At 52.7% G+C, this 27,422-nt stretch overlaps 1 protein-coding gene across 1 annotated transcript in view; it reads right to left on the reverse strand.

Moving 5' to 3' along the window:
• SHISA4 (shisa family member 4) overlaps positions 1–27,422 on the reverse strand; it is a 48,328-nt gene that overhangs the window by 7,650 nt on the left and 13,256 nt on the right. Inside the window, exons 2-3 of the mRNA XM_084611538.1 lie at positions 11,032–11,203; positions 6,172–6,305 (exon numbers count right to left, since the gene is read on the reverse strand). Coding sequence (XP_084467664.1) covers positions 6,172–6,305; positions 11,032–11,203 — 306 coding nt within the window. The remainder of the gene's footprint in view (positions 1–6,171; positions 6,306–11,031; positions 11,204–27,422) is intronic.

A 27,422-nucleotide genomic window follows, 5' to 3' on the forward strand; every position in this document is an offset into this window, starting at 1 on the left:
GCTGGCAGCCCCAGAGATAGAGTCACAGAACAAGTACAGAAGGAGCACAGTAGGCGCCCCCACTCCCTGCGAATGTCCCTCCATCGAGTTGTGGGGGTAGGAGAGGGACTCACAGTCTCTAGGGCCCACTCATGGGCAGAGGGTATTTACTCCTGAGGGAATTCTGTGCCACTGCACATGCACAGAATTTATGTCCCCTGCAGATTTCTTTGCTTCCCTATAGAAAAATGACTTTCTGATGGGGAAGCAGAGGGAAGCCACAAAAGCGGTCATGCAACCCTCCCCAGCAGTATGTTTTGGGTGGCCAGGGCAGCCAGCAGAGAAGTAAATCACAGTAGGGCAGGAGGCAGGACTGGGGAAGACCTGGCTGGTGGCTCCTTCCCTGCGCCAGGCTCAGCTGCTAGTCCCGGCTAGGATGGGACTTCCTCTTCCCCTGCATGGCATCTGGGGCTGGGTCAGACCCACCCCCAGATTTCTTCCCTGGCTGCAGGAAACTCTGTAAACTCCACACACACCCCACCCACTTCCTGCACCCATCGCTCCTGAGCTGCACGAGGAGGGATCCCTATACAGGGAGCTGCACCCGCATCTGCCCAACCCCTGTGCATCTAGCCCCCCTCATGTCCACACCCTCCCACCAAGCCTCACCCCCAGACACTCGGAATCCCCCCGATAAGCCCCACTCCCCCTGCACCTGAACCACCCCAATGAGCCACCCTCACCCGGATCCCCACCCCACCAAGCCCCAACCAGCTGCACCTGGATCCCCATCTACTTCCCCAGCATCTGGACCCCTCACTGAGCTCCCTACACCCAGAACCACGTGCCAAGCTCTATCCCCTCGATTTCCAGACCTCCCCGCTGAACTCCAACCACCTTCACCCCCCTGCAGAGTCCCATTACCATTACATCCAGAACCACCACCCCCAACAAGCCCCTGTGTATCCAAATCCACTCTGCAGCCGGATCCCCAACACAGAATTCTTTCACCCCACACCTGGATCCCCCCACACTAAGCTCCTCCATACTTGGATTATGCCTTGCTGAGCCTGCCTGCCCACACGGAGGAGCAGGGCCCTGGGGTGTTTCTGGGCCAGGCCCGGCCCTTGCACTGTGTCAGGGTTGGGTGCAGCCTCACTGCTGAGTTCAGCACAGAGCTGCACAGTGATCTTCCACCTCTGTGCGGCCAGTGGCCTGTGCTCCCCAATGCCATGCTGGAGCCTCTACATTTATTTGACAAATAAAATTTGCAGAATTTTAAAATATTGTGTGAAGAATTTTTTTTTGGCACAGAATGCCCTCAGGAGTAGGTTTTGAAGGGCGGGGAAGGCTAAGCCTCCCCAGACAGTCTTGCATGGCCCTGCCCACGCTCTGCCCCAAGGCCCCTTCCTGCTTCCCAGTGCTGTGTTGTGGGGGGCTCTGCTGCAGGGGGGCATTCCGGGGCTGCGGAGGGGCCATGCCACCCGCCCTCCTGCCCAGTGCTCCGGGGCTGGAGGAGGAGCGCCCTGCCACCTGCCCAGCATGCTGGGGGTGGGGGGCCGCACCGCCCGCCCAACCACCTGGCACTCCAGGTCTGTGGGCAGCCCGGGACTGTGGGAGGGAGCTGGCAACCGTGAGGGTGGTAGGGGGGCTCTGTCCTCCAGCAGGAAGGGTGGGCCCTTGGGCAGAAGGGGTAGGGTGGGCTGGACTGGGGGCTAGCCTCCCTGAGCCTGGGGTTCACCTGCCGCCCATGGGCCCATTCATCCCTTGGTCTCTGCTGAGATGTAATTCGCAAAATCATGAGGAATATGGCTGAGAACTTTAAAACTGGATGGTAAGAGACTGCGAATCTGGTGATATTCTCAACAAAAAAAAGGCCTCAACCAGGCCTGGAGCTGTTTCCATTGCTTCACACGTACTCAGCAGACACTCTAGATGTCAGAGTGACAATCCTGGAATCTTATTATATAGATGAGTGGAGAATGGGACCAGGACTGTGATGCTCGCAAGCCAGGTGCCATCTCATGCCAGGCCCCTAGCATTGACAAATGCATAGCTAGAAACCAGTCTGGCTCCCCTGTCTGTTAGTATTTGTAAAGTAAGAATTAGGGTTATGAAAACGTGTTTAGTGTTTAGACTTTATGGAATGCTTGTAAATTGCTGCCGGCATTAATCTCACTTATAATACCTGTGTCCCATGTTTAAGGTTAAGATTCTGTCACGGGTATAAGTCAGGGACAGGTCGCAGGCAATAAACAGTTCACGGAAGCCTGCAACCTGTTCCTGACTTTTACTAAAAATACCCTGGGGTGTGGTGGTGAACAAACAGAGCACTGTTGGGGCTTGAATCTGCTCCAGCCACTGACCGCTGCTGCTCCATTCCCAGGGGGGCTGACCCAACCCCAGCTGCTGCACCAGCAGGCCAGAGGCTGGTTGCTGGTCAGCTGTTTGGCAGCCTTGGGGTTGACTGCTGGTCAGCTATCCCGGCAGCCCCCCCGGCCGTTATGCTCTGGCGGACCCCCAGCTAGCCACTGGCCAGTGGTTCCGGGGGCTACTGACCCAGCCTGATCGCTGCTCCAGCAGTCCCGGGCTGACTGCAGCCACCATTCCGGCGGTGATCGCTCCATGTCCATGGGGCTGGCTGCCGGTCAGTTGTTTGCCAGCCCCCCACAGCCATTGTTCTGGTGGCCCCAGGGCTGGATGTAGTGGTCATTGCTCTGGCAGCCCCAGGGCTGACTGCCAGTCTGCTGCTCCAGTGCCATGCCACCCCGTGCCCCACCTCACACCCCGCCCCCCCGCTCCAGCAGCCCCGGGGCTGGCCACTGGCCAGCTGTTCTGCGGGCCTCTGCTCCAGTCCTGCCCCAAAAGAAGTCCTGGGGGTCACAGAAAGTCACAGAATATGTGACCTCCATGACAAAATCGTGTCCTTACCCATATTACAAGGTAATATTTAAGTGTTTGCTCTGAACCTATAAAAGTACCAGACAGGAGAGAAGCATTATCAAGTGTGAAATACTAGTTTATCACAGGAGGTGTTATCTCCTGCCTAACAAAAGAACATAGGAACATAAGAATGGCCATACTGGTTCAGACCAAAGATCCATCTAGCCCAGTATCCTGTCTTCTGACAGTGGCCAATGCCAGAGGGAATGAACAGAACAGGTAATCATCAAGTGATCCAGCCCCTGTTGCCCATTTCCAGCTTCTGGCAATCAGAGGCTAGGGACACCATCGCTGCCCATCCTGGCTAATAGCCATTGATGGACCTTTCCTCTATGAATTTATCTAGTTCTTTTTTGAACCCTGTTATGGTCTTGGCCTTCACAACATCCTCTGGCAAAGAGTTCCAAAGGTTAACTGTGCCTTGTCTGAAGAAATACTTCCTTTTCTTTGTTTTAAATCTGCTGCCTATTAATTTCATTTGGTGACCCCTCGTTCTTGTGTTATGAGAAGGAGTAAAATGAAAAGGAGTACTTGTGGCACCTTAGAGACTAACCAATTTATTTGAGCATCAGCTTTCGTGAGCTACAGCTCACTTGTAGCTCATGAAAGCTTATGCTCAGATAAATTGGTTAGTCTCTAAGGTGCCACAAGTACTCCTTTTCTTTTTGCGAATACAGACTAACATGGCTGTTACTCTGAAACCTGAGAAGGAGTAAATAACATTTCCTTATTTACTTTCTCCACAGCAGTCATGATTTTATAGACCTCAATCATATCTCCCCTTAGTCGTCTCTTTTCCAAACTGAAAAGTCACTTTCTTATCAATCTCTCCTCATACGGAAGCCATTCCACACCCCTGATAATTTTTGTTATCCTTTTCTGAACCTTTTCCAATTCCTTTTCAGAGATGGGGTGACCACATCTGCACGCAGTATTCAAGATGTGGGCGTACCATGGATTTATATAGAGGCAACATGACATTTTCAGTCTTATTCTCTATCCCTTTCTTAATGATTCCCAACATTCTGTTCGCTTTTTTGACTGCCGCTGCAGATTGGGTGCATGTTTTCAGAGAACTCTCCACGACGCTAAGATCTCTTTCTTGAATTATAACAGCTAATTTAGACCCCATCATTTTATATGTATAGCTGGGAATTTAGACACCAGACGAATTGTTGTGGAACATCAGAGAACAAAATACTTTGTTGTTTGCTCCCCCGATACCAGTAAAGAGGAGCCATGCACGAGGACTAGTTCATCAGCTTGAGCTCTGGGGGAAGGGAATAAAAATCCCGGACAGGAAGAAACTGGATCTCTTTGCTCCTTGGACTTTGTGAGGGCAAGATTTCTAAGCACAAGCAAGGGATCCCCAGCTGCTTAGCCTGGGTTAGCCCTAGAGGACATATAGGGCTTGCATATTACGGCAGCCTCTGTTACCTTTTGGAACCTAAGACTGTAACTCATTTGTGTGTGTATGTTTACCTGCTTTAAACTTGTAAATAACTCATTTCTTTTTCTTAGTTATTAACTCTTTAGTTAATGTATTATAGTATTGGCTACGAGTGTTGTCTTTGGTGTAAGATCTGAAGTGCAAGTGACCTGCGGTAAATCCTCTGGGACTGGGAGTAACCTGAATATTACTGTGATTTTGAGTGTAAGGGACCATCAACCACAAAGGCAAGCTTCTCTGGGTGGCAAGATCATAGAATCATAGGGATAGAAGGGACCATAAGGTTTACCTACTATAACCCCCAGAGATGGATAGGAGTACCCAAGGGGACTGTCTGTGGTTCCATGTTGAGGCTGTTGTAGTGTCTGAGGAGTGGTTGATTGGTTGGTGAAATATAAATATAGAACTCACAACCAATTTGGGGTGTGTGTCCTGTTTCTTGACAGTCTGCCCTGAGGGTGGTACTCATGCTCCTGAGCTACTGCAGACAGCTTAACAGGGACCAGGAGCTGAAGTTGGGGAAAAGACAGGATGGGTTAGGGACAGGTTGAAAGAGACAGGGCAGAAGGGATGAAATATGTGTGTGTATGGCGGGGGGGAGGAACAGGTAGAAGGGCAACAAAAATGATTAGGGGTCTGGAACACGTGTCTTATGAGGAGAGGCTGAGGGAACTGGGATTGTTTAGTCTGCAGAAGAGAAGAATGAGGGGGGATTTGATAGCTGCTTTCAACTACCTGAGAGGTGGTTCCAGAGAGGATGGTTCTAGGCTATTCTCAGTGGTAGAAGAGGACAGGACAAGGAGTAATGGTCTCACGTTGCAGTGGGGGAGGTTTAGGTTGGATATTAGGAAAAACTTTTTCACTAGGAGGGTGGTGAAACACTGGAATGCGTTACCTAGGGAGGTGGTAGAATCTCCTTCCTTAGAAGTTTTTAAGGTCAGGCTTGACAAAGCCCTGGCTGGGATGATTTAATTGGGGATTGGTCCTGCTTTGAGCAGGGGGTTGGACTAGATGACCTCCTGAGGTCCCTTCCAACCCTGATATTCTATGATTCTATGTCTGTGACCACTAGAGAATACTCTCCTGCAGAGCTTGGAATAGAACCCACAAATCCTGGGTCTCACCATTCCTCTGCTGTCAGCAAATATCTGTGAAACCCATTAGCAAAATTTCTCTCTAGTGCTGGTCCATATAGAGGATGACAACCTACTGCTGTGATCAATTACTTCCTTAGCTCAAGTGATAGAGATCTGTGCAGTGGATCAAAAGGTTCCAAACCTGATGATGACCCATGTGGGTGTCAATATGAGGCACATTATGTAATTTGTGATTTTTCAGTTTGCTATTTTAAAAACCTAGAAAATTACACACAAAAAACTATGGTAAGGTTGCAAAGTCAAAACCAGAAGTTAGGAAATACCAGAAATAAGGTTGCCTGTGCAAGCTTAATTCAGCCCCCCCTCCTCCCCCGCCCCTTGTGCATATGCATGATGATATATGGCCATGTTGTATTTTTCCCCATGCCGCATTCAGTGCACAGGATGGACAGGGCTCAGTTAATGAGCAGCTAGTCAATATTTTCCTCCCCTCCCTCCTGGGGACACACACTACAGTCACCCTAATCGCATCCCTCCCCTCTCTGCCCAGCCTAGAGCCAAAGAGAACGAAACCAACCAACCTTTACCGAGTACTTGCTGTGCCTGAGCCCCCTCTGGGGCTCCTCTGCCCCTCCTCCTGGGCCCACCCTGCTCTCCCCAGGCCGTGGCAGCACAGAGGGTAGCTGTGCTGCCAGCCCCTACCTTGGAGGGGTGTCCGCACGTGCTGCCGTCTCCGGTACAGGTAGCAGCAGAAGCACAGGAAGCAGCAGAGGACGGTGGCAACGATGGCCACAAAGAGGACGACGGCTGAGGCAATGCCAGCGACGGTCTTCGGGCTGTGGGGCACAAGCAGACGTGGTTACAGGGCAGTCTCAAGTACTGTCCCGAGTGCCCAATGCGGCCTTTCCCTAGGTCAAGTGGATCCTTCACAGACTCAGGCTGGCTACATGCTACACAAAGAGAGACGTGCAGGTCACAGGCAGTGCCTGATCCCTGCGCATTGCAAGGAATGAACCCTGGGACCCTGCCCTCCCTCCCCAGGGCTGTGGAGATGACAGGATTAATGGGTGGGCTTGGGGTTTGTGCATGGCTGGGACTTGGAACCCCTTCCCCAACCCTGGGAATGCCCCACGTGACATTCTGGGCAGTGCTTTGATCGAGTAGAGGCTGTGTCATTACCATACAGCTAAGGGTAGCATAAAATCCCTCCTTTACCTGTAAAGGGTTAAGAAGCTCAGATAACCCGGTTGGCACCTGACCAAAAGGACCAATAAGGGGAGAAGATACCATCACATCTGTGGGGGAAGGTTTTTGTTTTGTGTTTCTGTGTGTTCTCCCCAGGTCAGTGAGGAACCAGGGCAGGGACAATACATCTCCTAAAGCCATATCTGAGCTAAGCATCTAAGATTACCAATTGTAAGTAATAGGAAGGAAATGCATTAGATTATCTTTTGTTTTAGCTTCTGAATTTTCCCTGTGCTAAGAAGGAGGTTTATCCCTGTTTTTTGTAACTTTGAAGTTTTGCCTAGAGGGGAATCCTCTCTGTTTTAAATCTTATTACCCTGTAAAATTACCTTTCATCCTGATTTTACAGAGGTGTTTCTTTTACTTTTTTTTTTCTTTATAATAAAGTTCTGTGTTTTAAGAATCTGATTTAAGAATCCAACCAAGGGTCTGGTCTGTGCTCACCTTGTTTACCTATTTGGTTGGTAGATTATTCTCAAGCCTCCCCAGGAAAGGGGGTGAAAGGGCTTGAGGGGATATTTTAGGGAAACAGGAACTCCAAGTGGCCCTTTTCCTGAATCTTTGTCTAACTCATTTGGTGGTGGCAGCAGTACTCATCCAAGGACAGGGAAGGATTTGTGCCTTGGGGAGGTTTTTAACCTAAGCTGGTAGAAATAAGCTTAGGGGGTCTTTCATGGGGGTCCCCACATCTGTACCCCGGAGTTCACAGTGAGGAGGGAGGGAACCCTGACAGGCTGCCTGTGCCATGAGTCATTGGAGACCTAGATCATAGCAGCAGTCAAAATCCTCCCAAGAGATTACAATGGAGAAGAGAAAGGCAGGCTTTGTAGAGCTCCCCTAATCTCTCTGCCCTGCACCTCAGCCATGCTACAGCCACAGCTCCGTGGGAACAGTGGTCTTCATTCCACTCAGGGCTCCACTGCAGGGATGAGAGACACGCTGCCCCTGGAGTTTGGAACCCACATGGGAATGAGCCGGGCACTGGAGCACACTGCATGCCACACACCGCCAGCCCCTTCACGCACGGCCGTGCACCACTGCCTCCTCCCACATTCGTGGCCATGCACGACCATCCCCCACCCATGTACATGGCCACACACCACTGCCCCCACTCACATACACAGCCCTGCTCCCCCCACCCGCATGTACACGGCCATGCACCACCGCATGCCCCATATACAGGGCCATGCACTGCCGCTCCCCAGCATAAATGGCCAGGCACTGCTGCCCCCTCCACATACCTGTGGCCATGCACCGCCAGTGGCCCCCCGTGCAGAGCCCTGCCCCTAAATGGGCACGTGCTGCTGCCCCCTCCCCCTGCACTACAGCCACTGACCAAGACGCCTCCCCAAACAGAGCCCCACCCTACCCTCTATATGGACATACACAGCTACCAGCCCCCGTACACAGCCACACACACACCTGCACTGGCTACACACACATACCAAGCAGACTGCAGGGGATCTTCAGTGCTGGGTGCTATCAGGTGCCAAGTCCCCTCCCTTTCCCTCCAGCTCCTCCCCTCCTACCTCAGCCCCTCCTTCAGCTCCTTCCCACCCTCCATCTCCAACGTGAATCCTTCAGTCATCCCTCCCCATTCGCTCTGCCTTTATTATGTGGCCCTCTCCCCTCGCACAAATCCTCCCTTTGAGTCTCCCACCCCAACCCCCCAAAATGGGCAGCCTCCTCCTACTGCTCTCACTTCCCCCTCTAGCCTGTCCACTGTGGCAACTCACACACGCTTGCTTGCCTTAGGGACCTTCTGGGCTTGTCACCATGGCTGGATAGCCAGCCAGTGAGGGCTGCAAACCATGCCCTCTTCCAGCTGTGGCTGGTGAGCAACCTGAGCCCCAGCCTGAGCCCCAGGACTGTGGCTATCCCCCCACTCTTGGCCACCAGGCCGCAGGGCAATGCACCCAGCAGGAGTGATGAAGACACAGCAGCCAAGCTACTTGACAGCACAGGTGTGCACAGCACAACACACCTGTGCTCCGCTCTGCACAGGCTCCTGGCTAAACACTGGGGCCAAACACAAGGCTCACTCCTTATCTCCAAAGCCCTGCACTGAACTGGCCCAAGAGCCCCCTCCCACTGCCAGAACCTACCCACTCACCACAGCACGCGTCATGGGAGCAACAGAAATGCCAAGCTCATAAGAGCAGGGTTGGGGTGGGGGGCTTGGCTACAGGTCTGGCTGCTGGGAGAGATCAGAACAAGCACCAATCTCAGCCACTTCTTCCCACAATCAAACCCAAGGAGCCTGGCACTTGTGGGGGGCTGGGGAGGAAGCCTGTGGGGGGATTTAGCTGTTGTGAGCACAGTGCTAAGGAGGAGACAGTACTGAGCCAGACACAAGCCCTGTGGCCTCTTCTCCAGCCTCACCCTCCAGCTGGTCGACTCAACACTACTGATCACACCAACCTTCTTACCCCCATCAGCTTATCGTGTGCGCTTGTGCCCTCACCCCATGCCTACAGCCATCTCTCCCCCTTACTCTGTCTCACTCTGGGTAGAGCCCAAAGCATCAGGGATGGGCAGGTGACGCTCCAGTTGTGCCCTGGCCACAAGCCACAAGCGTTCGGTAATCATACCCATTAGAGACCCGCTGCAATAGCAGCTCTTGTTACAAACTCACCACTAGATATTCATCTCTCTCTTGCACATGGAGGAACTCAAGGCAACGGCACTCCGCAGAGGCCCTGACTCAGCACTGCACTGTGACCCATCTATCCCAGCTTCAGCAGCACAGCAAACCAGGCACAGGGGAATTCCCCTGGCATGGGGGGAAGCCCTGTAGCAGGCAAGGCCTGTGTAATGGCTCTGCACCTCCCCTCACAGCTCTAAGGGACCATGGCCAGAGCATTGCTGTGCTCTGCTTCCTCATGTCAGGCACCAGGGCAGGGACAGAGACCACCCTGCACTCTGGCAGGAAGAGGCCATCCACCAGAGTCGGAGGAAGGAACAGCTACCTTTGGCAGCACTGGCTACCCCGATCAGTAAGCGTGGTCCTGCCTCCATAAGGCCCTGGGGTGAACTGTTATGCCAGGAAGTGGCTCAGATCCCTCCCTTCTCTATCCACTCACAGGGTCATTATGGGCAACAGTTCTCCCATTCCCAGGGCCCTCACCTTTGCAGTGTCCTGGGGCTCAATCTTCCCCCACATTACTCAGCATCTGTGTGGAGCCACAGAGAGAGCTGGAGACACAGGATGGTCTGAAGGGCAGCAGTCCCGGACATGGCCAGACCCACCCGTCCACATCAGAGACAGCCAGCTGGGCGTCCGGCTGAGTCCAGCACTGTCTGAGGAGCAGATGCCAGCCCATGCAGAGCTGATGCTCGTGGAACGCACTTTGAACAACTCACCTCCTCTGACTCCCGGCTATTGAAGGCATCTGCCTGCAGGTTGTTACATCAGTCAGCGGCCTGGGCTCCTCAAAGCCACTGGGTGCCCGAAGAGTCACAGCAGCAAATGCACCCACCTGCACCCCACTCCCCACATCCTTTTGGCAAAGCTGGCCAAGGTGATGCCCAGGCCTGATTATCACAACTTGCTGCACCTGGGAATGAAAACGCAGGGCCTGGAAAAGCTCCAAAACACAGCAAACCCAGCGGTTCAGCAGCACAGACCACCATAAGCACGGTGCCCTGGTTCCACTCTCTGTGCGGCCTCCCCACCCAACACAAAGCCCAGGGCAAGGTCTTTGTCCCAAGAGACAAAGCCACATAGTACCAGCCCTCACCACTTAAGAGACACTTCCCCAGTGCAACCACCACCTCACGACAGCTACATCCCTGGAGCCGTAACACCATCAACAAACTGTGGGGATTCATCAGTGCGGGAGACAGAGCGACCATGGCAGCCTGACCCAGCCTGTGCAGCTACTTCCCAGAACAACACACCCAGAGCTACCTGCAGCGCTTGTCCTTCTCTCAGAGCTCCTCACACACACACGCACCAACACCCAGCCAGGCACCTGCTCCTACTCGGAGGAAGGGAGATGAAGAGACCTTGCTGCTGTTTGCTATTTCTAACCTGTGGGAGGGAGGCGTCCACATCCTGGGCGGGGGCCAGCAGCCAAGCAGCTAGACAGAGAGTTGGTCACAGTGAGAGGAGAGATGTCAAAAGCCACAATACCCGAACTCTAGGCGGGGATGGGCATGTGTCTTCAGCTCCTGGCATTGAAGGCAGGATTCTCAGGCTCAGATCGCCTGTCCATAACCCTGTCAACACTCCCTCCCTGTGCTAGGACACAGTCGTTCCCAGGGGGACCAGCGTGCCCAAGCAGGAGCTCTGGCCAGGCTCCGTGCCCCTCTCACCTGAAAGCAAGGCAGTGCTTCTGCTGCAGCTCTGTGATGAGCTTCAGGGGCTCGGTGCAGCAGTAGCGCTGGTAACAGTGGCCGCAGCAAAAGGTGAAGAAGTTGCAGTCAAAGCCAGGGTGCCACGAACCGTTCCTGTCCCGGTACCACAAGCAGTCTTCATCCGCCAAGCCTGTGGAGAGAGAAGCCAGATATCAGACCCCCCCCGGCCCTTCCAAGCCCCCAGCTGGGGAGGGTCCCCACCTCTCCAACCCAGAAATTAGAATGCAGGCAGGGTCTGGGGAGCTCTACACCAGGTCCAGTGTTCCTGCTGCCCCTTTCCCAGTTCAGTGATGGCTGCAAAGAGGTGTCCAGAGCAACACTGGCTGCTGCAGCAGACTGCCATGGCCTCTGCTCCGGTTCTTCTGTGTTCCCAACTGGGGAAGCGTTCAGCCATGCTTTCCAAGGACAAGTCCCTCAAGCTGGACCTGTGCATGCAGAGTCCCTGCCCACTCAAGGTGGCAGCAGGAAGACGTTCACAGCTAATGGCGTGGTTATTGGGGCACAGCTCAGAGGCCTGGCAGGGGATGAACTGCCCTCTCTGAAGGCTAGAGCGTCTGGAGCAGTCCCTTTCTCACTGCCTTGCGTCAGGCTGGGACATCCATCCTGGATAGGCACCTGGCAAGCGTGGCCAAGGAGACTCACATGGCAGCAGGCACCTTGTGTATAGAATATGGATTGGAGCAGGACTCCAGGCAAGCTCCACCCCTCCCCCTACTCATACCAGAGAAGGGCACAAGGTAAAAATGCATCAGGACATCAGGCAGGACAAAAAAGCAGGGGCCTGCCTGGCTCCTCCTTCCACAGAGAGCAGGGCTGTGAGTACATGCTCATTGGCCTGATAGATTGGGCCCCTCTCGGGCACAGAGCCATTAGACGGGAAGTGCTGGCGACCCACTCACCCTGGAGAGAGCCACTCCAGCGCAGTGAACAACTGATTCTGCGGTTTGGTGGCTGAACCAGGGGTGGGCAGCAAGGTTCATTTCAAACCAAAGTGTTCTGAGGCCAGGCTGGTCCCCAACACACCCTCCCCATACACAAGCTGTGCCAGCCCCCTCCCAAGCATCCCACTCTGGGAGCTACCTTCGGAGGTGGCTGTGCGATGCCACCATGTTACCATAACAACATTACTCTACTGGCATAAGGATATGGTGTCACCTTGAAAAATATGTGAAGGGGTTAAAACCCTCAAACCTAATGCTCGCTCCTAGTGCAAGGTACTCACTGAGGAGAGCTGGGGACATGGCTATTGGCCCTCTGTCCTCGCCCCTCGAGGGGGAGGCCCTGGCTTACAGGAATGAGGATTCCAAGATTTCCCTGGCACAGGACTTGGTTTTGTTTACGTGAGCAGGGTCTGAATGAGCTCTCCCCAACATCTACTGATGCACTGAAGGAAAAGACTTCAGGACTTCAGACCATATCTGCACCCCAACTTTCCCTAGATGATCAGCAGACCTGTTTTGCCAAAGTGATCAAGTGTGGGTGTTTGGGGTTAAAATTGATTTTAGTCTGGAACGCCATTATCCTTATTCTATGACTAAAGGGCAGCAGAACTCCTTTGACTATGCCCTAATGGAGGGGATCACCCTAAGTGGAGCTTCACTCCCTAAGTTGGATGTAGCGCTGCCAAATCAAAGTAGAAGTCAGACAGACGCTCATCTGGAGTACTGTGTCCAGTTTTGGGCTCCACACTTCAAGAAGGATGTGGATAAATTGGAGAGAGTCCAGCGAAGGGCAACAAAAATGATTAGGGGACTGGAACACATGAGTTATGAGGAGAGGCTGAGGGAGCTGGGATTGTTTAGCCTGCAGAAGAGAAGAATGAGGGGGGATTTGATAGCTGCTTTCAAGTACCTGAAAGGGGGTTCCAAAGAGGATGGCTCTAGACTGTTCTCAATGGTAGCAGATGACAGAACGAGGAGTAATGGTCTCAAGTTGCAGTGGGGAAGGTTTAGATTGGATATTAGGAAAAACTTTTTCACTAAGAGGGTGGTGAAACACTGGAATGCGTTACCTAGGGAGGTGGTAGAATTTCCTTCCTTAGAGGTTTTTAAGGTCAGGCTTGACAAAGCCCTGGCTGGGATGATTTAACTGGGAATTGGTCCTGCTTTGAGCAGGGGGTTGGACTAGATGACCTTCTGGGGTCCCTTCCAACCCTGATATTCTATGATTCTATGATTCTATGTTCTCTGGTGATGGGGAGTTCCTGAAGCTGTCTGACTTTCCTTTACACAGTGTTAATTATAAAGCTGATCTCGCTTATGCATGGGTGGTGGGTGAAGCTTCCCCTTGAGGAGGCTAGCCCCCTGCCTGCCTCTTCCGGCCGAGGACCTGCCCCCACTTGCTGCTCTCAGCACCCTCCTGTGGTCCCAACCAGAGGGGGGTGCTGAGAGCTCAGCCCCGGCTGGGGTCAAGCTCTGAGCCTCGGAACTCTCTGTCCTGGCTGGAGCGCCAAGCCTGGAGCCTCTCCCCCTTTCCACCCCTTCTCCCGTGGCCCTGCACTGTTCCACCCAGGGCCCTACCCCCATTCTACCCCCACTCGCCTCTTCCCCCCCCGCTCCGAGGCCCCGCCCCCACATATTCCTCCCCCACACCCGAGACCGGATAAGCTCTGTGCCCCACGGAGGCTCTGGAGTCACAGCGGGGAACAAGAGCTCCTCCAGCCCTGGGGCCACGGTGGGAGCTTTTCAGGGGACTCCAAATCCGCCACTGCCCCCCCACATTGGCACGAGGGTTGGGGAGGCTTAGTCCCTGGCCTCCATTACATGCAACCTATGCACTCACGTAAGAGTCTTTGTTTCTGCTCAGGGATTACTAGAGTTGAAATCATTGATGACACGGTAGGGGACTGAAGTTTAGACATGGGGTGGGGTCATTGTTACAGTGAAAGACAGTGGAGAGCCTGCAGCAGCAATGAGGTTCCCCACTACCCAGTGAAACCACTAAGAACTCACTGGGCTAAGCGGTGAAATCTCAGAATACGGTATTGCAGGTAGAAGCAGAGCTGGCAGTGAGTGGCACGCAACCCAGAATACTGGGACTTCTCTGACCTCAGACAACCAGCTGAGTGTGGTGCAGAGGAGAGAAAAGGAGAGTGATGTGTTAAAGGGACATTCATCCCTCACATGTCACACCGAAAAGTGGGTGAAGAAAATCATGCAAAGGGCATTGCCCAAGATACTGGGGGCAGGGGTTGACTTATTGTTTGCACACTTTTGAATTAAGGTGTTTTCCCAAATTAATGCTGAGTCACCTTTCCCTTTTAATAAAAGTTTTCTATTGTTATACACAGACTCACTGCCTGTGAGTGGAGAAGTATTGTCTCTTAGGGTATGTCTACACTACGGAATAAGGTCGAATTTATAGAAGTCGGTTTTTTAGAAATTGGTTTTATATATTCGAGTGTGTGTGTCCCCACAGAAAATGCTCTAAGGGCATTAAGTGCATTAACTCGGCGGAGCGCTTCCACAGTACCAACGCTAGAGTCGACTTGCGGAGCGTTGCACTGTGAGTAGCTATCCCACAGTTCCCGCAGTCTCCGCTGCCCATTGGAATTCTGGGTTGAGATCCCAATGCCTGATGGGGCTAAAACATTGTCGCGGGTGGTTCTGGGTACATATCGTCAGGCCCCTGTTCCCTCCCTCCCTCCGTGAAACCAAGGGCAGACAATCGTTTTGCGCCTTTTTTCCTGAGTTACCTGTGCAGACGCCATACCACGGCAAGCATGGAGCCCGCTCAGGTAACCATCACCGTATGTCTCCTGGGTGCTGGCAGACGCGGTACAGCATTGCTACACAGAAGCAGCAACCCCTTGCCTTGTGGCAGCAGACGGTGCAATACGACTGGTAGCCGTCCTCGTCGTGTCCAAGGTGCTCCTGGCCACGTCAGCTGGGAGCGCCTGGGCAGACATGGGTGCAGGGACTAAATTTGGAGTGACTTGACCAGGTCATTCTCTTTAGTCCTGCAGTCAGTCCTATTGAACCGTCTTATGGTGAGCAGGCAGGCGATACGGATTGCTAGCAGTTGTACTGTACCATCTTCTGCCGGGCAGGCAAGAGATGAGGATGGCTAGCAGTCGTACTGTACCATCTTCTGCCGAGCAGCCATGAGATGTGGATGGCATGCAGTCCTTCTGCACCGTCTGCTGCCAGCCAAAGATGTAAAAGATAGATGGAGTGGATCAAAACAAGAAATAGACCAGATTTGTTTTGTATTCGTTTGCTTCCCCCCCTCCCCTGTCTAGGGGACTCATTCCTCTAGGTCACACTGTAGTCACTCACAGAGAAGGTGCAGCGAGGTAAATCTAGCCATGTATCAATCAGAGGCCAGACTAACCTCCTTGTTCCAATAAGAACAATAACTTAGGTGCACCATTTCTTATTGGAACCCTCCGTGAAGTCCTGCCTGAAATACTCCTTGATGTAAAGCCACCCCCTTTGTTGATTTTAGCTCCCTGAAGCCAACCCTGTAAGCCGTGTCGTCAGTCGCCCCTCCCTCCGTCAGAGCAACGGCAGACAATCGTTCCGTGCCTTTTTTCTGTGCGGACGCCATACCAAGGCAAGCATGGAGGCCGCTCAGCTCACTTTGGCAATTAGGAGCACATTCAACACCACACGCATTATCCAGCAGTATATGCAGCACCAGAACCTGGCAAAGCGATACCGCGCGAGGAGACGACGTCAGCACGGTCACGTGAGTGATCAGGACATGGACACAGATTTCTCTGAAAGCATGGGCCCTGCCAATGCATGCATCATGGTGCTAATGGGGCAGGTTCATGCTGTGGAATGCCGATTCTGGGCTCGGGAAACAAGCACAGACTGGTGGGACCGCATAGTGTTGCAGATCTGGGACGATTCCCAGTGGCTGCGAAACTTTCGCATGCGTAAGGGCACTTTCATGGAACTTTGTGACTTGCTTTCCCCTGCCCTGAGGCACATGAATACCAAGATGAGAGCATCCCTCACAGTTGAGAAGCGAGTGGCGATAGCCCTTTGGAAGCTTGCAACGCCAGACAGCTACCGGTCAGCTGGGAATCAATTTGGAGTGGGCAAATCTACTGTTGGGGCTGCTGTGATGCAAGTAGCCCACGCAATCAAAGATCTGCTGATATCAAGGGTAGTGACCCTGGGAAATGTGCAGGTCATAGTGGATGGCTTTGCTGCAATGGGATTCCCTAACTGTGGTGGGGCCATAGATGGAACCCATATCCCTATCTTGGCACCGGAGCACCAAGCCGCCGATTACATAAACCGCAAGGGGTACTTTTCAATAGGGCTGCAAGCTCTGGTGGATCACAAGGGACGTTTCACCAACATCAACGTAGGATGGCCGGGAAAGGTACATGAGGCTCGCATCTTCAGGAACTCTGGTCTGTTTCAAAAGCTGCAGGAAGGGACTTTCTTCCCAGACCAGAAAATAACTGTTGGGGATGTTGAAATGCCTATAGTTCTCCTTGGGGACCCAGCCTACCCCTTAATGCCATGGCTCATGAAGCCGTACACAGGCAGCCTGGACAGTAGTCAGGAGCTGTTCAACTACAGGCTGAGCAAGTGCAGAATGGTGGTAGAATGTGCATTTGGACGTTTAAAGGCGCGCTGGCGCAGTTTACTGACTCGCTTAGACCTCAGCGAAACCAATATTCCCATTGTTATTACTGCTTGCTGTGTGCTTCACAATCTCTGTGAGAGTAAGGGGGAGACGTTTATGGTGGGGTGGGAGGTTGAGGCAAATCGCCTGGCTGCTGGTTACGTGCAGCCAGACACCAGGGCGGTTGGAAGAGCACAGGAGGGTGTGGTACGCATCAGAGAAGCTTTGAAAACCAGTTTCATGACTGTCCAGGCTACGGTGTGAACTTCTGTTTGTTTCTCCTTGATGAAACCCCCCACCCCTTGGTTCACTCTACTTCCCTGTAAGCTAACCTCCCTCACCTCCCCCCTTCGATCACCACTTCAGAGGCAATAAAGTCATTGTTGTTTCACATTCATGTATTCTTTATTCATTCATCACACAAATAGGGGGATGACTACCAAGGTAGCCCAGGAGGGGTGGTGGAGGAGGGAAGGAAAATGCCACACAGCACTTTAAAAGTTTACAACTTTAAAATTTATTGAACGCCAGCCTTCTTTTTTGGGGGCAATCCTCTGTGGCGGAGTGGCTGGTTGGCCGGTGGCCTCCCCACCGCGTTCTTGGCCATCTGGGTGTGGAGGCTATGAAACTTGGGGAGGAGGGCGGTTGGTTACACAGGGGCTGTAGTGGCAGTCTGTGCTCCAGCTGCCTTTGCTGCAGCTCAACCATACACTGGAGCATACTGGTTTGGTCCTCCAGCAGCCTCAGCATTGAATCCTGCCTCCTCTCATCACGATCCCACCATATTTGAGCTTCAGCCCTGTTTTCAGCCCGCCACTTACTCTCTTCAGCAGGCCACCTTTCCTCCTGGTCATTTTGTGCTTTCCTGCACTCTGACATTATTTGCCTCCACGCATTTGTCTGTGCTCTGTCAGTGCGGGAGGACAGCATGAGCTCGGAGAACATTTCATCTCGAGTGCGTTTTTTTTTCTTTCTAGTCTTCACTAACCTCTGGGAAGGAGAAGATCCTGTGATCATTGAAACACATGCAGCTGGTGGAGAAAAAAAAAGGGACAGCGGTATTTAAAAAGACACATTTTATAAAACAATGGCTACACTCTTTCAGGGTAAACCTTGCTGTTAACATTACATACATAGCACATGTGCTTTCGTTACAAGCTCGCATTTTGCCTCCCCCCACCGCGTGGCTACCCCCTCAACCCTCGCCCCTCCCTGTGGCTAACAGCGGGGAACATTTCTGTTTAGCCACAAGCAAACAGCCCAGCAGGAACGGGCTCCTCTGAGTGTCCCCTGAAGAAAAGCACTCTATTTCAACCAGGTGACCATGAATTAGATCTCACTCTCCTGAGGATAACACAGAGAGATAAAGAACGGATGTTGTTTGAACGCCAGCAAACATACACTGCAATGCTTTGTTGTACAATGATTCCCGAGTACGTGTTACTGGCCTGGAGTGGTAAAGTGTCCTACCATGAAGGACGCAATAAGGCTGCCCTCCCCAGAAACCTTTTGCAAAGGCTTTGGGAGTACATCCAGGAGAGCCGCGAATGCCAGGGCAAAGTAATCCTTTCACATGCTTGCTTTTAAACCATAGTATTTTAAATGGTACACTCACCGGAGGTCCCTTCTCCACCTGCCGGGTCCAGGAAGCAGCCTTGGGTGGGTTCAGGGTGTACTGGCTCCAGGTCCAGGGTGAGAAACAGTTCCTGGCTGTCAGGAAAACCGGTTTCTCCGCTTGCTTGCTGTGAGCTATCTACAACCTCATCATCATCATCATCATCTTCTTCGTCCCCAAAACCTGCTTCCGTGTTGCCTCCATCTCCATTGAAGGAGTCAAATAACACGGCTGGGGTAGTGGTGGCTGAACCCCCTAAAATGGCATGCAGCTCATCATAGAAGCGGCATGTTTGGGGCTCTGACCCGGAGCGGCCGTTCGCCTCTCTGGTTTTCTGGTAGGCTTGCCTCAGCTCCTTCAGTTTCATGCGGCACTGCTTCGGGTCCCTATTATGGCTTCTGTCCTTCATGCCCTGGGAGATTTTGACAAAGGTTTTGGCATTTCGAAAACTGGAACGGAGTTCTGATAGCACGGATTCCTCTCCCCAAACAGCGATCAGATCCCGTACCTCCCGTTCGGACCATGCGGGAGCTCTTTTGCGATTCTGGGACTCCATCATGGTCACCTCTGCTGATGAGCTCTGCATGGTCACCTGCAGCTTGCCACGCTGGTCAAACAGGAAATGAGATTCAAAAGTTCGCAGTTCTTTTCCTGTCTACCTGGCCAGTGCATCTGAGTTGAGAGTGCTGTCCAGAGCAGTCACAATGGAGCACTCTGGGATAGCTCCCGGAGGCCAATACCGTCGAATTGTGTCCACAGTACCCCAAATTCGAGCCGGCAAGGCCGATTTAAGCGCTAATCCACTTATCAGGGGTGGAGTAAGGAAATCGATTTTAAGAGCCCTTTAAGTCGAAATAAAGGGCTTCATCGTGTGGACGGGTGCAGGTTTACATCGATTTAACACTGCTAAATTCGACCTAAAGTCCTAGTGTAGACCAGGGCTTAGAGGCGCCATGGGGTGGTGTTTAGTTTTCCCAGATTACTGGGTGAGGACTGGAGTTGATTCTGATTTGTAATGTTAAGACAACCCCTAGATATTGAACCCAGCCCTTGAGAAAAGAAGACTAATGGGGTGGGGGGCATTAATATGCTAAGGGCTGTTCTAAAGAGGATGGTGTTCAGTTGTTCTCCATGATCACTGGAGATAGGACAAGAAGTAATGGGCTTAACCTGCAGCCAGGGAGATTTAGGTTAGTTATTAGGAAAAAAATTCTATCTGTACAGATAGCATAAGAACATAAGAACGGCATTACTGGGTCAGACCAAAGGTCCATCAAGCCCAGTATCCTGTCCTCTGACAGTGGCCAATGGCAGGTCCCCCAAAGGGAATGAAGAGACAGGTTATCATCAAGTGATCCATGCCCTGTCACCCAATCCCAGCTTCTGGCAAACAGAGGCTAGGGACATCATCCCTGCCCATCCTGGCTAGTAGCCATTGATGGACCTATCCTCCATGAATCTATCTAGCTCCCTTTTGAACCCCCTTATAGTACTGGCCTTCACAACATCCTCTGGCAAGGAGTTCCAGAGGTTGACAGTGTGTTGCGTGAAAAAATACTTTCTTGTGTTTGTTTTAAACCTGCTACCTATTAATTTCATTTGGTGGCCCCTTGTTCTTGTATTATGAGAAGGAGTAAATAACACTTCCTTATTTACTTTCTTTATACCGCTCATAATTTTATAGACCTCTATCATATCCCCCCTTAGTCGCCTCTTTTCCAAGCTGAAAAGTCCCAGTTTTATTAATCTCTCCTCATACAGAAGCCGTTCTATACCCCTAATCATTTTTGTTGCCCTTTTCTGAACCTTTTCCAATTCTGATATATATTTTCTGAGATGGGGTGAACACATTTGCACACAGTGGGCATAGCAGCACTGGAACAGGCTCCCGTGACCACCCTTGGGATCCCCTCATGGGAGGTTTTTAAGAACAGGTTATACACACACCTGTTGGGGTGGTCTAGGTTTACTTGGTCCTGCCCCAGCGCAGGGGACAGGACTTGACTTCTCAAGGTCCAATGTCCCTTACAGTCCTACATTTCTATGACTCTATGGGGGCTGGGGGTTATGGCTCTGGGTGCCACACACTGGGTGTGGAATAGGGGTGGGGCTGTGACTGCACTTCAAGCCCTTGAATGAGTTACTGAATGAGCCCTTTTCTGGCCAGAGGCAGCAAGATACTCAGTGCAGCTCCTGTTAAAAAGCCCATGCAACATTGCCAACCCGGGGGATTTTATCGCAACCCTAAAGCCTTACAATCTCCCAAGTGTGCTTCTAGCCCCCTAGTTGCAGGGGCCTGAAGATGGCAACCCTAAATGCTCAGGAACCAAAGGTAAAGAACCCCAGCATCTAGGATGCTCTGAAATCTGATGATTTGGGGGCTTGCCTGCTGACAACTGAACACTTGGGGCTGGCGATTCTGCGGCCCTTGGCCTTCCCAGAGCTCCTGGAGGTGCCCTTTAGCCTGCATTGTGCTGAGGCTGCAGCGTGTCCAGTGACACTCGCAGAGCCAGAAGCAGCTCCTCTTTCAGGAACGCCACCGCTGCTGCTGAGCCTGCTCTATTTATGGCCTGCAGCTGGCACAGCTGACCAGTGCTTTCTGAAGCCATCTGGGAGCAGAGGTTGTAAATAGTCCCTGGGAAATGGAGCCAGGAAGGTTGCTGCTATGCTAGACAGGTGCTGGGCTTTATAGCATGAGGCTACGTCCCAGCCCAGTGCTGTGCTGCAGGAAGCCACATGGATGACTTCCCTCCCTGACGCCTCTTTGCCCTGCCATGGCCATGAGCCTTGCTGAGAGCAAGAGTCTGGGAAGGGAGCTTGGAGGAGAATCTCCGAACGAGCTGGCAGCAGCGGCAGATTACCACACAGGCCAATGGGACCCATGCCCAAGGGCCCTGACCAATTTGGCGGCCCCAGCACAATTGCTGGAACTCCCGCCCTCCCCCCTGCTCCTTCTCTCCCCTCAGCCTCCTGGGGCCCCGCTGCCCCGCTTCTCCTCTCCCCTCCTGGTCAGGCCAGAAGCCAGAGCCCGGCTGCAGTAGGGTGAGTATATTTGCCACACATGGAGCTGGCTGAGCTGCTCATCCAAACCCTCTCCCCAGACCCCCTGCCCCCCACGCACAGACCTAGTCCGAGCCCCTCTTCCTGATCCCCCCCACACGGATGTGGCCCAAGCCCCTCTCCCCCCCCCCCCCCGCCCGGTCCCAAGCCACTCTCCTCCATCCCCTTGGTTCTGAGCCCCTCTCCCCCTCCCAGGGCTGGCCTTCAAGAAAACAGCTCTCCTAGCCCCTGTGGGCAGGGCACCCCCCCACTTTGTCCCTGGCCCCTGTGGGTTCTCCAGACTCCCCATCCCCCCTGCACCCCGCCCCCTTCTGTGCCCCTAATCCCTGCACTGTTTCCCCTTTGCCCCTAACCCCTGCACCACCCTCCTGCACCCACGTGGGGAAACTGACCTGTATGCATGGAGCAGCTGGCATTGCTGCTTGCTCCCCCCTCAAATGCTGCTCCTCCTCATGGACCCCTGGGAGATGTGAGTGACGGGGGAGCGAGGAGCAACATCAGGGCTCCCTTCATCCAGGTCACTTGCCCCACCCGGGCTGCGTAAGGGGAGAGAAGAGAGCAGCAGGCCCTGATGCTCGCCTCCCAGCACAGCCCAGGTGGGGGAAAGTGACCTGAATGAACGGAATTGGTGTTGCTCTTCACTCCCCCCCAGCCCCCTAGGGCGGCACAAGGGAACGTTGGGGGTGAACAGTATGTGTGTGTCACCACTCACTCCCCCCATATTCCTCCTCTGGGAGGAAGCCCAGAGAAATATGGGCACCACCCGATGTGGCACTCTCCTGCCAGCTGGGAGCAGTTTCTGACTCTACGCCAGCCATGCACACCTCCGCACTGCCACATGGCACCTGCTTGATTATGGCACCCCGGGAGGTCGCCGGGGTGGCCCACCCTTAAGGCTGGTCCTGCCCCCACGCCCACCCTGCATGGACCTGGCTCGAGTCCCTCTCCCGAGCCCCTGCCCTGCACAGACCTGGCCCGAACCCTACCCCCACTGCTCACCCTCCTGTACCCCACCACTCACGCTCCTAGCCCAACCACTTACCCCCCAACCCCTTTTTCACAAAACTGGGCATTTGTCCCATTTGCTCTTGCCAACTGATGATCAGCTGGTAAGAGCACACAGCACAAATGCCCAGTTTTGCCAAAAAAGTTGGGACATCTGTGGCAGGGTTAAAAAGGGGATTGTCCCAGGCAAAATTGGATGTATGGTCACCCTAGGCTGCAGTAAGAGCTACCCAGGTAGCCCGGGCAGCTGTGGGGAACCCCAGACCCTCCGCCTGCCCTGGGTGAGGTGCTGGGATGCCAGTGTCCCTGTCCCCCAGGGTGCACCACCCAGGGCAGGTGGAGGGTCCAAGGCTCCCCACAGTGGTTCAGAGTCCCTGGGCAGCTCTTACCGCCAACCAGCTTTTGGCCAGGCCAGGAGGCAGAGCCATGGGGGAAGGTGAGGAGCAGGGGGCAGGGCCCCATGGCAGGGAGTGTGGGGGGGTGGGCACAAATGTTCTTTGTGCCATCTGCCTCTGGCTGGCAGGAAGTCAGACTATATCGGGGTGGACAAACTTTTGGGCCCGAATGCTACTTTGGGGTTGCCAAACTGTATGGAGGGCCGGGTACGGAAGGCTGTGCCTCCCCAAACAGACTGCCCCCCATCTACCCCCTCCCACTTCCTGCCCCCTAACTGCCCCCCTCAGAACCCCCGACCCATCCAACCCCCCCTGCTCCTTGTCCCCTGGCCGCCCCCTCTCGGGACACCCCCACCCCAACCACCTCCTCAGGACCCCACTCCCTATCCAACCCCCCTGCTCCCTGTCCCCTGACAGCCACCCCCCAGAACCTCTGCCCCATCCAACCACCCCCTGTTCCCTGTCCCCTGACTGCCCCCCCGGGACCCTCTGCCCCTTATCCAACCCCCCACCCCACCCCGCTACTGGCCAGAGCCAGCCACGCTGCCCGGCAGGAGCTCACAGCCGTGCCACCCAGAGCATTGCGCCGGAGGCGCAGTGAACTGAGGCTGCGGGTGAGGGAGGACAGCAGGGGAGGGACCGGGGGCTAGCCTCCGGGGCCAGGAGCTCCAGGGCCAGGAGCTCAGGAGGGTCCTGCGGGCCGAATATGGCCTGCGGGCCGTAGTTTGCCCACCTCTGGACTATATGATCATAGTGGTCCCTTGTGGGCTTAACTTCTATGACAGCCAGATCAGCAACCACAGGAGCTGGACAGGCTATTCAACTGAGATGAATAACTGCAAACCAACCTGGGCAGGAGGCAGAGCAGAACACCACTGAACAGATGTGCACTGTACTGCCTTGGGTTGAGATTGGTTGATCCACCCTCATGCTGCAACAGAGACAAACCCAGCGGTGTTTCTGAGGCAGCTAGACCTTGGAATCTGAAGGAGCATCACAGGGCGATAGAACACCAAGCAGTCACATGCTGCCTAACACAATGGACGGTGAAGCCCATTCTGAATAGTCACTGGAGGGCCTACTAGCTTTCCGGAGCACTGCAATAGGAGGCTGCAGAACAGTGTGGGGAAGACAGTAGAATCCTCACAAGGACCGTGCTGCTGTACACACAGATGCCTCCTGCATTTCAGCATGACATCATCCTCCTGCAGAAAACCTTATTCCTGTGCAGCTGGGGGTTACCATAAAGGCTCGGAAGTTCTCAGCTAAGGAGCCTACACCCAGCTTTATAGACTAAGTGTAACACTGACCAACCCTGGTCATCAGCAGGGGGGACTGAACCTGGGACCTCTGGAGCTTAGTGCATGAGCTTCTACTGCATCAGATAAAAGCCATATGGCTGTTAGCTAAGGCTGTAGAACAGGCATATTAATCTCTCTCTAAATGGTCTCGGTGCCACTAGATGGGACAGAACACCACACCCAGGAGGTGTGTGGGTTACATAAGCACAATATATCTAATATGTATTCAGCCAGGAAAAAGCACCTACATTTGAACACAATAAGCAGTGGAATTTGTTTGAGGTTTTTCTCAGAACTTTCCAAACAACTACCCTCACATGTGGCTCACACAGCACACTGTGGAGAGGAGAGCTAGCCCGAGACAATACAGCCCCAGAAGCACTTGCGTGGGAGACTATAAACCATTGCATACAGAATGTTGGAACTGAAATATCTGCTCAGTCATAACGATAAGAATAACTGCACTCTAGCAAGCAAACAACAAATAATTGCAAAGCCTGACGAGCTGCAAAGGAGCCAGCACTGACTGATTGTCCTTGTTTTGGTACACTACTCAGGGCAGCAAGTTATTGAACCAGAGCATCTAAAACAGCAACATCTGAAAAGTAGCAGGGGCTACCCAGAAGGCTAAAGGAGAGTCTGATTTTCCTGTCTACTGATGACCTACAATGGAAAGATAAGATTGTTTGTGCCCATTCTTTTTTGTTGTTTTGCTTCATTCTGCAACAGAAAGATAAACTAGAAAGAAGACATTTCCGTTTTCACTTTTTTCTGCTTGGAATTTTATTATTAATTTTAGGTTACAGATATCATTGGTATCAAGTCTGGACTTCTCTGGTTATGCTGAAGATTTATGGGAGGTGTCAGAATCATGGGCTGTGAGCTTTCTCAGCAAGGCCAGAGAGGCTGAATCTTAACAGCCATTTTTTAGTCATGGCTTTCTTGGGCATTGACACTAAATAGGAGTTTTAAGCAGGCTGACCACCTCACTGTCACAGAGGTGTCACTTTCTCAGTGCAGTGATGTAATAATCTGACCGGCTCTCTTTTCACACAAGAGACTGCCCACGTACCAGACTAGAATTTCAAATGTAAAAAAACAACAAAAAGTACATAAACTCTTTGGTGAAGAATCTTTCCAGGCTTTCTTCAGATTTGTGAAGAAGCAAACAAGAGCCCAGGGCCCAGCTTTTCCCCCGTCCAGGTCATTTTAAGGGCTGTGTAATAAAGGGCTGAGTGTTGATAAGAGACTGATAAGAGATAAGGTTATTCCTGCGAATAGAGTAGTTACTATTAGAGACTGCTGCAAACAAAAAATGCCACTCATCTGTGCTGGATACCCCCAGCTGTCAATCCCTGCCGGCCCCTGTCACCATCAGTCAGGAGGCTCTGGGATGCAGGTAAGGTTCCTGCTCCCTTCCAGGAGCCAAAGGGTTGCGGGAAGTTACAGTTTATTAGACAATGTGGCACTAGAGGCAGATGTGGAAGTTGGAGTCCCAAGCAGCACCGACAGGCAGCACCTGGTAAGGCTCCCAGCCTCTGAGGGTAGGTGGGCTTCCCCTCCAGACATGCCAAATCACGTGGCATGGTTCTTGTGCATTTGGAAGAGTCATCACACCTACCCACGTAACTTGTAAATAAACTTGGAAGGCTTAGATGTTTATTGGTAAATGTCAATTTCACCATACAAACACAAACCTATGAACAAATATTTCTACGATAATAAAATAAATGTACAGAAGTCAGAGTATGTGAAAATGCAACCTGAGATCTTAGCCCTGGTCTACACTAGGACTTTAGGTCGAATTTAGCAGCATTAAATCGATGTAAACCTACACCCGTCCACACGATGAAGCCCTTTATTTCGACTTAAAGGGCTCTTAAAATCGATTTCCTTACTCCACCCCTGATAAGTGGATTAGCGCTTAAATCGGCCTTGCCAGCTCGAATTTGGGGTACTGTGGACACAATTCGACGGTATTGGCCTCCGGGAGCTATCCCAGAGTGCTCCATTGTGGCTGCTCTGGACAGCACTCTCAACTCAGATGCACTGGCCAGGTAGACAGGAAAAGAACTGCGAACTTTTGAATCTCATTTCCTGTTTGACCAGCGTGGCAAGCTGCAGGTGACCATGCAGAGCTCATCAGCAGAGGTGACCATGATGGAGTCCCAGAATCGCAAAAGAGCTCCCGCATGGACCGAACGGGAGGTACGGGATCTGATCGCTGTTTGGAGAGAGGAATCCGTGCTATCAGAACTCCGTTCCAGTTTTCGAAATGCCAAAACCTTTGTCAAAATCTCCCAGGGCATGAAGGACAGAAGCCATAATAGGGACCCGAAGCAGTGCCACGTGATACTTAAGGAGCGGAGGCAAGCCTACCAGAAAACCAGAGAGGCGAACGGCCGCTCCGGGTCAGAGCCCCAAACATGCCGCTTCTATGATGAGCTGCATGCCATTTTAGGGGGTTCAGCCACCACTACCCCAGCCATGTTGTTTGACTCCTTCAATGGAGATGGAGGCAACACGGAAGCAGGTTTTGGGGACGAAGATGATGATGATGATGATGAGGTTGTAGATAGCTCACAGCAAGCAAGCAGAGAAACCGGTTTTCCCGACAGCCAGGAACTGTTTCTCACCCTGGACCTGGAGCCAGTACCCCCCGAACCCACCCAAGGCTGCCTCCTGGACTCAGCAGGCGGAGAAGGGACCTCCGGTGAGTGTACCTTTTAAAATACTATACATGGTTTAAAAGCAAGCATGTGAAAGGATTACTTTGCCCTGGCATTCGCGGCTCTCCTGGATGTATTCCCAAAGCCTTTGCAAAAGGTTTCTGGGGAGGGCAGCCTTATTGCGTCCTTCATGGTAGGACACTTTACCACTCCAGGCCAGTAACACGTACTCGGGAATCATTGTACAACAAAGCATTGCAGTGTATGTCTGCTGGCGTTCAAACAACATCCATTCTTTATCTCTCTGTGTTATCCTCAGGAGAGTGAGATATAATTCATGGTCACCTGGTTGAAATAGAGTGCTTTTCTTCAGGGGACACTCAGAGGAGCCTGTTCCTGCTGGGCTGTTTGCCTGTGGCTAAACAGAAATGTTCCCCGCTGTTAGCCACAGGGAGGGGGGAAGGTCGAGGGGGTAGCCACGCGGTGGGGGGAGGCAAAATGCGAGCTTGTAACGAAAGCACATGTGCTATGTATGTAATGTTAACAGCAAGGTTTACCCTGAAAGAGTGTAGCCATTGTTTTATAAAATGTGTCTTTTTAAATACCGCTGTCCCTTTATTTTTCTCCACCAGCTGCATGTGTTTCAATGATCACAGGATCTTCTCCTTCCCAGAGGCTAGTGAAGATTAGAAAGAAAAAAAATGCACTCAAGATGAAA

This window comes from Lepidochelys olivacea (assembly GCF_965140295.1).
Source record: "Lepidochelys olivacea isolate rLepOli2 genome assembly, chromosome: 21".
Taxonomy (NCBI): Eukaryota; Metazoa; Chordata; order Testudines; family Cheloniidae; genus Lepidochelys; species Lepidochelys olivacea.